Here is an 11,393-nt window from a genome sequence, read left to right on the forward strand (position 1 = left end):
ATGCTTCCCACAAGCTCTCGCGGTACGCAGGCGAAGTTGTTACCGTGCGGGGGCGGAGCTAGCTCTCGAACCCTTCCATCCTGCCCTTTCACCCCCGCTCTGTCGGCCAACCGCTCCTCTCGATTGGCTGCTCGTCGGCCGGACCCCTTTGCTATTGGCGGGGCTAGAGTCGTTGCGCGTCAAAGCCCCGCCTCCTGCCCCATCTCGCCCGGGCCGTGGAAGGTGTCGTCGCGCGGCTGTGGCTCCTGAGGCGGCTGGGCCCCGGCTGCTACACCGGCTTCCGTGAGCCTCATGGAGCCCGATCCCGATCCCGGGCCCGAGGACGGGGCGGCCTCCCCGGAGTCCCTACAATTCCATGGCGACGAGGAGATCATCGAGGTGGTGGAGCTGGGTTCCGGCCCTCCCGACCCGGGTGAGAGCGGCCCCGTGGCGTAGCGGCAGGGACCTGACCTTTGACCCTTGACCTCACCCTGGCTTGCAACTTTTCCATCCTAACCCGATGTGATGACCTATATGCCCCCCCCCCCCATCCCGGGGACATTCCACCCCCCCCCCACCCCCGCGTTTTCACTCCCCTTCATTTCAATTGCATCTTTCCGGGCCGTGATTTTTAACCTTTTATCTGACGACCTTTGAACTTTGGCCTCTTTTTTATGTCCCTTGAACATTCGTCTTCCACTGAGTCTTTATCACCATTAAATCTGTTTCTCCCCCAAACTCACCTTGCTCACGCCCACCCCCTTCCCTCGAGCGCCCCTCCCCCCTGGCCCATCCCCAGGAAGGAGGGAGGTGGGTGTCTCAGCGCTCTCGTCCCCAAAGCAGATGACCTAGCCCAAGAGATGGACGGGGTGGACTTCGAGGAGGACGAGGAGCAGGAGGAGGAGGGGGCCGACGAGGCGTGGGGGGACGAGGAGGACGAGGGGGTGGTCGGCGGCATGGAGAGCCCTGACGACAGCGAGGTCACCTTTGCCCATCACTCAGGTAGCGCTTGGGGTCCCGGCCTGGGGCCCCCCTCCCCCAGGCCCGGGGTCTGTGCGGGGCGTGGGCCCTCCCGGAGCTCGGGGTCTCAGCCTGGGGGCCCCTCCCCCAGGCCCGGGGTCTGTGCGGGGCGGGGGCCCTGCCGGGGCTCAGGGTCTCAGCCTGGGGGCCCCTCCCTGAGCTCAGGGTCTCAGCCTGGGGCCCCCTCCCTGAGCTCGGGGTCTCGGCCTGGGGGCCCCTCCCCCAGGCCCGGGGTCTGTGCGGGGCGTGGGCCCTCCCTGAGCTCCGGGTCTCAGCCTGGGGGCCCCTCCCCCAGGCCCGAGGTCTGTGCGGGGCGGGGGCCCTGCCGGGGCTCAGGGTCTCAGCCTGGGGGCCCCTCCCTGAGCTCAGGGTCTCAGCCTGGGGCCCCCTCCCTGAGCTCGGGGTCTCGGCCTGGGGGCCCCTCCCCCAGGCCCGGGGTCTGTGTGGGGCGGGGGCCCTGCCGGGGCTCGGGGTCTCAGCCTGGGGGCCCCTCCATGAGCTCGGGGTCCCGGCCTGGGGGCCCCTCCCTGAGCTCGGGGTCTCGGCCGCGGGGGGTTGGGGGTTCCTCCGCACTCGCGGGTGTCTGTGTCTCGGAGCAGCCTCTGTGTTCTGCGTGAGCCTGGACCCCAAGACTAACACGCTGGCGGTGACGGGGGGCGAGGACGACAAGGCCTTCGTGTGGCGGCTCAGCGACGGGGAGCTGCTGCTGGAGTGTCCCGGTGAGCGGCTGGCCCCGATTGGTGGGGGGGCGGGAAGAGGCGGTGGAGGTGGCGGCCCCTTCCTCAGTCTCTCCGTCTGCTGCCGATCCCCGGGGCGGGGTCTGGTCTGCGTCCCCACGGCCACTTTCCAGGCCTGGTTACCGGCCCCTCCCCCCCCAGGCCACAAGGACTCGGTGACGTGCGCCGGCTTCAGCCACGATTCCGCCCTGGTGGCCACCGGGGACATGAGCGGCCTACTCAAAGTGTGGCAGGTGGACACCAAGGAGGAGGTTTGGTCCTTTGAAGTGGGGGACCTGGAGGTGAGGACGCTGGGGGGCTTCGAGTCCGGGCGCCCACCCATCTCCCCACCCCAAACTCTGCCCCGGAAGCCGGGAACGAGGGGGGCCTGGTGGGTGGGGACCTCCCCGAGCCCAGGCCGCCCTGGCTGACGCTCTCCCTCCCTCTGCCACCCAGTGGATGGAGTGGCACCCTCGGGCGCCCGTGCTCCTGGCGGGCACCGCCGACGGTAACACCTGGATGTGGAAGGTCCCCAGTGGCGACTGCAAGACCTTCCAGGGGCCCAACTGCCCCGCCACCTGCGGCCGAGTCCTCCCCGACGGTGAGAGCCCTCGTCCCACGGCCGGGGGTGCGCGACGACGCGGCGGGGGTGGGCCGGGTCAGGCAGAAGGGGCGCCGCGGACCCCTCCCCCCAAGACAGCCGGAGAGCAGCCCCCTCCGGTGCCTCCGGCCTTCCCCCGTGGTTGGCCTGGTGGGCGCCCCGAGACCCGGCCTGAGTCCCAGGGTGGCACCGTGAGCTTCCTCCCGGTGCGGCCGGGCAGGGCGCCCGCCTCCTTCGTGACGCGGTGTGTTCGCCAGTAACGTGGCAGCTCTCGGGGTGCTCCTCGAGGCGCTCCCGCGGGGCCTCGTCTGGCCCGAGCCCACTTCCTCTCTCTCGGCTCTGTCTCCGGCCCCAGGCAGGAAAGCCGTGGTTGGTTACGAAGATGGCACCGTGCGGATCTGGGACCTGAAGCAGGGCAGCCCCGTCCACGTGCTCAAAGGTACGGCCCGTGAGGGCCGGGGCGGGCAGGGGGGGGGGGTGGGGCCTGCCTCACCCGCCCTCCCTCTCTGTGCTCAGGAGCTGAAGGTCACCAGGGTCCCCTGACGTGCGTGGCCAGCAACCTGGACGGGAGCCTGATCCTCACCGGCTCCGTGGACTGTCAGGCCAAGCTGGTCAACGTGGCCACCGGCAAGGTGAGCGGGGCAGGCCCGTGGCCCCCGGCCAGGCCCTCCCCGGGCAGACTCCCACGCGGACTCGGGGGCTGTTGGGCGCCGGAGCCGGGAGGGCCGCGAGCGCAGGAGGCCCAGCCCGCGGATTCCCCCTCTGACGGGCCGTGGCACCCTGTCCCCAGGTGGTGGGCGTCTTCAGACCGGACGCTGTGGGCCCACAGCCGAACCCCGGGGAGGAGGAAGAAAGCGAATCCAACTCGGTGGAGTCCCTGGGCTTTTGCAATGTGTGAGTGGGCTGGGCTGGAAGCATCTCAGACTGAAGGGGAGGCGGTGGCGGCAGACGCGGGGTGCCGGGCGGGGGGCGCCCCTGTGGCTGTGCCGCCTGACGCTGCTCCGTCCCCAGGATGCCGCTGGCCGCCGTCGGCTACTTGGATGGGACCTTGGCCATCTACGACCTGTCGACCCAGAGCCTGAGACACCGGTGCCAGCACCAGGTAGGGCGGCCGTGGGGGCCGGGGGGTTACACTTAGTGCACCCCTCCCCCTCCTGGTCCCCGCTCTTCCCCTGGAGAGAGAAGGGAAGGGTGTCTCAGGGCCCCACGTTCTCTTCCGCAGTCGGGCATTGTGCAGCTGCTCTGGGAGGAGGGGGCGGCCGTGGTGTACACCTGCAGCCTCGACGGAGCCGTCCGGCTCTGGGACGCGCGCACGGGCCGCCTGCTCAGCGACTACCGGGGCCACACGGCCGAGATCCTTGACTTTGCCCTCAGCAAGTGAGTGCACGTGGGGAGAGGAGGAGGAGGGATCCCGGGGGGGGGGGGTCCCCAGTCCCGACGAGACTGGTCAGTAATTGGTGTTTGTTAAGCACCTGCTACGTCCGTGCCCAGTGCTGGGCTGAGCACCCAAGATAGAGAAAGGAGCTCTGATGGAGATGACAGCATGTGACCAGGGGGCCCACGAGCCGGGGTCACAGCATTCAGGAGCCCCAGACGGACTTATCCCAGAGGGGAGCCAGGGGAGTTGGAGAGGGGACAGAGACGGAGAGGGAGAAGGCTGGGCAGAGGCCAGGCCGCCAGAGCCCCTCCCAGCCCTCACTGCTCCTCGGGGCTTTCCCTGCAGAGATGCCTCCCTGGTGGTGACCACGTCTGGAGACCACAAAGCCAAAGTGTTCTGCGTCCAGAGACCGGACCGTTAGTGCTACTGCCGTCCCCGCTCTGGGCTCTCGTTTTATAGGGAGAAGGGAGATGGAGGGGGGCTGGCTCCCCCCACCCAGGGGCTGCCAGGGAGGCTGCCGCCCCCGCCTTTCTCCACACTGACACTGCCCTCCTCTCCCTCATGTTGGCCTTCCAGAGGGAAGTTTAGCTCTGCTGTTCTCACCTTTCACCTGTGGTGTTTTGGGGCTCCATTTCACTTGGGGGTTGTGGGAGATGAGGAGCAGCTCCTGAGAAGCTTTTTTCTTCTCCCCTCCCCCCCTCCCCTCCCCTCCAGGCTTTCTAGGACTTGAGATGCGGGGGCTGGGGGGCGAAGGAAGGGGCTTATGATTATAGAGGTTTTAAAAAGTGTAAATAAACTATGGTTCCCAGAGTCCTGGTGTACAGGAAGTTGAGGGGGAGGGAGAGGTAACAGTGAGGGATGGGTAGGGGTGGGACTGAGGCCCTCTTTCCCGGCATCACCCACTGGGAGCAGCACGGGACCTTCTTCTGAGGGATGATCTCTCCTGTTGCCGTGAGATTGTTCCCCCGGACCACCGTGGGCTGGCACAGATGGACTTGTCCAGGCAACTGTGGGCTGGGTGTCAGATGTGGGGGTCAACAGGGAGATGGCCCTTGGGGGCTGTGCACTAGAAAAGTGGGAGCCCTGTGTTGGGGCTCGGGGGTGCCCCTGCCTCCCCATTCAGGCACTGGCCCTGCGCAGGCTGCCACCTTGGCCTGGGGCTCTGGGGGCACCAGCTGTTCTCCAGAGCGCTCCCCAGGATCTCAGTGCTGCCGCCCTCCAAGGGGCTGTGTATCTCCGGTCCCCAAGCCCCATGGCCACAGGGACAAGGGCAGCACTGGCACTGCCCAAAGAGTTGAGTGCCAGGAGGGTGCCGGGCCCCAGGGGGGGCCGATGCTCAAATGCCAGCACTGAGAGGAGCAGGGCAGCAACGTATGGGCCCCAGCACAGCCCAAACAGGAAGGTGGCACCCGCCCATGCCCGTGCCTGGCGCCAGGCCAGCATCCGGGCCAGCCGTGAAGGGGCGCCACGGCACACTGCCCTCTCCAGCCGGCAGATGTCCCGGAGCTGGTGCCGGGCAGTGGCCAGCACCCGGGCGGACAGGAGAGCGGCGGCCGCCACAGAGGGCAACAGGAGGCCGTAAACCTCAAGGTAGAGGTAAGGGGCGGGGAAGATGGCCTGCGATGTGCAGTTGGCGCCAGGTGCCCAGTGATTCCAGCCCAGTGCTGGCAGGCTGGCGAAGAGCAGCGGGGCCACCCAGGCCGCCACCAGGGCCCAGCGGGTTCCTCGGGGCGGGTGGAGGGGCCTCAGGACTGCCAGGTAGCGTTCACCGTGCACCAGGAGGAGGTTGGCGAGCAGAGAGAGGAAGGAGAAGTTGGGGGCCAGGTGGAGGAGCAGGCAGGGCCAGTAGCCGTGCCCCCTCCGAGCCCACAACAGGGGCAGCGTGGGCAGTGCCAGCCCCGTGAGCAGTCCAGCCATCAGCAGGCTTAGGAAGAAACAGCCAGCGGGAGGCCTCCGGAGGCGACGGTCTCGGGCGATTCCCACCGCCAGGAGCATGTTGGCACCCACGATGAGGCCTGCCAGGGCCTGGGAGAGCCAAAGTCCAGCCTGGGGCAGCGGGCCTGGGTCCTCCCCTGTGCTGTTAGGTGCCATGGTGACACCCAGGGCCTCTGGGGCAGTGGCTCTGATTCCTGGGGAGGAGGAAGGAAGGGCAGATCAGGCCGGGTCACAGCGGGAGGACTGGGCAATCCTGCCAGGAGCCTGAGCGGCACTGCCCCTGCATCCTCCCCACTCTCCCCGTGTGTCACAGGTCACTGAGCAGCCTCCGGGTCGGACTTCCAGCCCATAAACCCGGCTCCACTAGCAACAGGAACAGCAGGGCAGTCCCTGGGCAAGCGGGCTCCAGGGGCCCAGGGAAGGGCAGCAGCGCGAGGGTCCTGAGAGCAGACACGGGGGGGGAGGGGGGGCGTGAGAGGTGGGCCATCAGACCTGGCCCAGTAGGTGCAGGGAGGAGAGGGGCTCTGGGTCTTGGTTCTGGATGGAGCCTCCCTCTGCCCGCGGCTCTTCCCACTTGTCCCTGAGGCCACCTTCTGGCTTCCTCCCTAGGCCCTAGCCAGGCTGACCTCATCCAGGGAAGCGGGGACCTCGCCATCCCAGCTCTGCCCGGACAAGTTCACAGCTTCTGTCAATAGGACGGGAACGGCGTTGCTGGGAACAGAGTCAATAAAACTAGATGTTCTGGACTCATTTCCTTTTAAAAAGGGCCCTCTCCCTTCTCCCCTTCTCCCCCTTCTGCACGTCTGAGTCCCACATTCAAAGTTCAGGGGCCCTGCCTTCCCTTCGTGTCAGGGAGAGCCCTGGTCTGGGACCGCCTTGTGCCCTTCCCTACCCCAGACAGACAGCCAGGTCCCCTCCAGAGCTCCCGCCCTTTCTTGTCAATGCCCACTCGGCCATCCAGTCGTTCCCACCTTTGCCCCATACTTTCCCCCAACGGGGTTCCACAAAACAGGGACCCGATGTCCCATTAGGGAACGTTGTTCTCCAGGGAAGGGAGGGAAAGCCACCTGCTCCTTCCAGTGAGCCCCAGCCCTGGGCTTTCCTCTCCATTAAAGTCAGCCCAGCCACCTCCTTTACCCCCTCTGCCTGCCCCCGTCCTCATCCAAGGCAGCCCAAAGCGTGGAGATGCACCCAAAGGGAATGAGTCCCAACCTCATTTCCCGATAAGGGAAATGAGGCTGGCAGAGGGAAAGGCAGTTTTCCAGGCGGCAAAACTGGGATTTGAACTCTGTTTTTGTGACTCCCCATTTAAGCTATTTCCAGCAGCAGATGCTGGGCTCCACAGGCAGAGCCAGAAGAGTCGGGACCTCTTCGGGAGCACAGCTGGGCTCTGCTTGGCAGGGGTGGGGGGTCTCTCCACGGGGGTCCTGGGGAGTGGTGACTTACCGGCTTCAGCAGATGGGAGCTTTGAGCGGTGCTCTCCAGCCCCGGGGTGCCGCCCTGGGCTCCATCCGGCTGGTGGGACCTTAATGAGCACAAACTGCTGCCTGCCGGGGCCCAGCCTCCGGCCCCCACCACGGAAGGAGGGAGGGAGGGAACGGTCCGCCCTTATGAGGCGGGCTGGGGGGTGGGCTCAAGGGAGGAGGTGGAGAAGGAGCTGGCATCTGGCTCACCCGTGGGGCTGAGGGTGAGGAAGCAGTTGCCAAGGCTGGAGAACCTGTAAGGAGGTGAACATCCCTGCCCCTCCATCTCTGCTCACGGCCCCTCCTTTCTCCGGGGTCTCATGCAGCCCTGAGCTCTGGCTTCCACCCCACACTCCCTTTCGTCTAGCATCCCAGGCCTGGACCTTCTGGCCCTAGCTTAGGGCATCAAAGACTGGCTTAGGGGTCCGGAGGAGTGAGGGCTTAATTAAACAGACTTCTTTAATTTCAATGAGGCAAAGATCATGGCTTAGTGTGTTAACTCTTTACTCCCACCTCCCTCTGCCCCAAACATTTCTTTCTTTATTTCAATACCTTTATCCAAAAGAGGTGGGGAGACATTTTTGGAATGGGGACTCGATTGTCTCCCAATCCCATACCAAATGATCCTATATTCAGAGCCTGATTTTACTATCCATCAGCTCTTATTTTGACTAAGTAATTAGCGGACATACGGTTGCATTTATTAAGTGTTTACTGAATTCCTCTGGGAATATAAATAATAAAAATATAATATATAAAAGCAAGGTAGAACCTTAAGGAAATTACATACAGAGAAAGACTGCATTGTGTCCTACTGACCCCATTTGGAGTTTTCTTGGCAACGATAGTGGAATAGTTTGCCATTTCCTTCTTCAGCTCATTTTATTGATGAGGAAACTGAGGCAGACAGGGCTAATTACTAGCCCAGGGTCACAGAGCTAGTGTCTGAGGCCATATATATAGAGAGAGAGGGGCTGAAAAATAGGGGTTGGAAAGGAGAAAGGATACCAGCAATACTTAAGGTCAGGAAGTAGAGCCAGTGAAGGGCACTTTTGTTTTGTTTTTTGGTTATTTTCTTTCATTTGTTAAAATTAAATCTTTTTATTTTTCTAAACATACCCATGAATAATTCTTTGACATTAATCCTTGCAAAACCTTGTGTTCCAATTTTTCCTCCCCAGTGAAAGGGCATTTAAAAAAGGGCAGTTAGAATGCGGCACAGTGCATAGCCCACTGACCTGGGAGTCAAGAGGACCTGAATGCAAATCCAGCCTCAGACACTAGCTGTGTGACCTTCCCCAAGTCACCTAATCCTGATTGCCCCCCCACACACACACACAACAAATCTGAAGCACAATTGTGGGGCTCCCTAAAAAGGTGACAAGGGAGTCAGCCGGGAGGAGATGAGAACCCCAGAGGGCAATGCAGGACATGCTGAGGGTGAACTCTCATTCACTTAGAGACAGTCATGACCTCAAAGCCTCAGTTTCCTCATTTGTTAAATGAGAGGATTGGAAGATGATGTGAATGTCAACTGCGATGGACTTGGCTCTTCTCATCAATGAGGTGATTCAAGGCAAGTTCAATAGACTCAGGATGAAAAATGCCATCTGCATCCCGAGAGAGAACTATGGAGTCACCTTATTTTTGTTTTTGTTTAGCTTTTTCTTTCTGGAGTTTTTTTTCTCTTTTATTGTGATTTTTTTGCACAATGTGACAAACGTGGAAATGTTTAAAAGGACCCCACATATTTAACCTATGTCAGCTTGCTGTTTTGGAGAGGGGAAGTAAGGGAGTGAGGGAGGAAAATTTCGAACACAAAGTCTCACAAAAATGAATATAGAAAACTATCTTTACATGTATTTGGAAAAATAAAATACTACTGAGAAAAAAATGAGGGGATTGGACTAGATACCTGAGGTTCCCTCCAGCTTTTAATCTACAACCTTATGTTCGAGAGCAAAGCATGGAATCTCCCTCACTCCTTTTCCTCCCTTCTCCAAACGTTGAAAGTAAATGAGAGGCCCAGAGACTATAGGGAAATGCTTGGTAGGAACATTACTTTCAGGGGCAGAAAAAGAAGGGATGGAATTAAGAGCCCTAAATCTCTGTTCTCCCAACATGATGAGTCTGGGGACTAAGGGATAGGGAGAGAAAAGCATCTGAGAAATCGGGAGATCAGCTCCGCAGAGTACAACAGGAAAAGCAGGCTGGAAATCACGGGGAGGGGGGGGGGGGGGGGGGAGGATAATAATTGCTGACTTATACAGGTCCTCTTATTCCATGACATACAAATACATGACTGAAATTCTGAGAGATTGTGACTTGTTCAGGACCACAGAGCTATTAAAAATTAGATCAGGAGTATCATAATCTTAGAAATATGTATAGAAGAATTGTACAGGTTTAACATATATTGGATTACTTGCTGGCTAGGGGAGGGGATGGGGGGCAGGGAAAGAAAAAATTTGGAACAAAGTTTTCCAGGGGTGAATGTTGAAAATTATCTATTGTGTGTTTTGAAAATAAAAAGCTTTATAGGAAAGAAAAGAATAATGAACAGGGATTTGAGGGCACACTGCATCAGGGCTTTATGTCAGTGCTTCTGAGGGGTCTGAAGAATATCATCTGATTTCCTTCCTTCTCTGCCACAGAGATTGGTTGAGACCTCTGAAGAATCTGTTTAATAACTGATAAAGTAATGTATTAGTCACTGCTAAAAGTTCCTTCTCCTTAGGGTCTGGGGATAACTTTAACCTGGAGGGGTAGATGAGAGAGATAGGGGACTGGACAAAGTGGGAAACCATTCTAAACATGAAACTGGAAGGAAGAAAATGTCTCTGACTTTCAGCCATTTTTTAGAGAGCCTGGTGGGTAGGAAGATTGTGGGTCTCAAGAGATGACCTTTATACTCTCCCACTGTTGGGTAAGAAGGAGATGGTCCTGGGAAAATACAGAATTGAGATGTGAGACTGGCGAGAGATGTAGGACATAGGGCCCTTGGATACTAGGGATAAACAGACCTCCTGTTTCCGATGTTGGCCTCCATCCTGCTGGGACAAAGGAGGTCTGCATTTCTTCTCAGCTGTTTAAACACTTAGGGGGCTCTGAGCCAGTGTGCTTGGGTTCTGTTCTGGCCCCTGTCCCGCCAGACCCTTCATCCACATCATTCAGTTCTTATCCTCCTCTTATATCTTCTGGCACTGGCTGGCCCACCCTTCTCCGGCTGGGGGGATCAGACATGGCGGTTTTGGTGGGTTATGCCTCCTTCCCATCTACCCACCCTTCGTGGGCCTCTGGAGGCCTCTTCTTGATTCTCTCCCCGAGTTAGCTGTCTAGGTGATAGCTGCCAGGGCCTCTATTCCAGATCTAGGTCCTTTGCTTTCTTCTTTGCTAATCTCTCTTCATTTTTCTAAATATTTAAATTCCTCTGAGCCATCTGGTAAAGGCTCAGGATGTTCTGGTGTAATTAGTATGGACTACAGGAGGCCCTCCCAAGAATTCTGGTTGGCTCACATCTCTCCTACCAAAAGATGAGGTGGAAGAGGAGGGGGTTTGGAACTTCCCTGTTCATTAGGTAATTATTGGGTATTCTTCTCTGGATTCCTCAAAGCAGAATCTAGGGAAGAGAAGGAGAGGGAAGCAGAGGGAAGTAGGTATCCCTGCCTGTCTGGAGGTAATGAGATTCTTCCAACTGATGACTTAGAAATACTAATGACCCACAGTGCTTACAGCTGACATTTCTTAGGGCTAATACACACATCATTCCCCAATAAGTAAATGGTCAAATAATATGACAATTTTCAGGATTTAATTTTTCCAAATACATGTAAAGAAAACATTCATTTTTGTAAAACTTAGTGTTCTATAGATAATTTTCAGATGAAGAAATTAAAACCATTTCTAGTCATAACAAATGCTCAATCACTATTGATCAGAGAAATGCAAATTAAAATATAACTCTGAGGTACCACTACATACCTCTCAGATTGACTGACAAGAAAAGATAATGATAAATATTGGAGGGCATGTGGGAAAACTGGGACACTGATACATTGTTGGTGGAGTTGTGAAGGGATCCAATCATTCTGGAGAATAATTTGGAACTATGCCCAACAGGCTATCAAACTGTGCATACCCTTTGATCCAGCAGTGTTTCCACTGGGCTTGTATCCCAAAGAGATCTTAAAGGAGGGAAAGGGACCCACATGTACAAACATGCTTGTGGCAGCCCTCTTTGTAGTGGTGAGAAACTGGAAACTGAGTGGTTGCCCATCAATTGGAGAATGGTTGGGTAAATT

General features: G+C 58.4%; 2 protein-coding genes across 3 annotated transcripts; one reads left to right on the forward strand and one right to left on the reverse strand.

The window, feature by feature from the left end:
- Positions 1–179: 179 nt before the first annotated feature.
- On the forward strand, positions 180–4,504 carry AAMP (angio associated migratory cell protein). 2 transcript variants are annotated; one of them, XM_074307639.1, is made up of 11 exons: positions 180–412; positions 823–981; positions 1,599–1,718; positions 1,878–2,017; positions 2,172–2,316; positions 2,672–2,755; positions 2,833–2,948; positions 3,107–3,210; positions 3,328–3,418; positions 3,539–3,693; positions 4,040–4,504. In XM_074307639.1, the coding sequence occupies exons 1-11, from the start codon at positions 292–294 to the stop codon at positions 4,113–4,115; spliced, it is 1,311 nt and encodes a 436-aa protein (XP_074163740.1). In that variant the 5' UTR covers positions 180–291; the 3' UTR covers positions 4,116–4,504. The 2 variants fall into 2 exon arrangements, with proteins under 2 accessions (XP_074163740.1, XP_074163741.1); XM_074307640.1 differs by having other exon boundaries at positions 211–501; positions 803–981.
- Positions 4,505–4,709: 205 nt separating this feature from the next.
- GPBAR1 (G protein-coupled bile acid receptor 1) lies at positions 4,710–7,210 on the reverse strand. Its single transcript, XM_074307644.1, has 2 exons — positions 7,076–7,210; positions 4,710–5,823 (listed from the first exon to the last, which is right to left on the reverse strand). Exon 2 carries the CDS (start codon positions 5,783–5,785, stop codon positions 4,814–4,816), a length of 972 nt encoding a protein of 323 aa, XP_074163745.1. The 5' UTR covers positions 5,786–5,823; positions 7,076–7,210; the 3' UTR covers positions 4,710–4,813.
- Positions 7,211–11,393: the final 4,183 nt, after the last annotated feature.

The sequence above is a fragment of the Sminthopsis crassicaudata genome, chromosome 3 (genome assembly GCF_048593235.1).
Source record: "Sminthopsis crassicaudata isolate SCR6 chromosome 3, ASM4859323v1, whole genome shotgun sequence".
NCBI lineage: Eukaryota > Metazoa > Chordata > Mammalia > Dasyuromorphia > Dasyuridae > Sminthopsis > Sminthopsis crassicaudata.

Bases quoted from the DNA above. Each gene is read 5' to 3' on its own strand.
- AAMP (XM_074307639.1), top strand. From the start codon at position 292: ATGGAGCCCGATCCCGATCCCGGGCCCGAGGACGGGGCGGCCTCCCCG. The intron at 1,719-1,877 runs GTGAGCGGCTGG...CTCCCCCCCCAG, and splicing joins GCTGCTGCTGGAGTGTCCCG to GCCACAAGGACTCGGTGACG. The intron at 2,949-3,106 runs GTGAGCGGGGCA...CCCTGTCCCCAG, and splicing joins TCAACGTGGCCACCGGCAAG to GTGGTGGGCGTCTTCAGACC.
- GPBAR1 (XM_074307644.1), bottom strand. From the start codon at position 5,785: ATGGCACCTAACAGCACAGGGGAGGACCCAGGCCCGCTGCCCCAGGCT.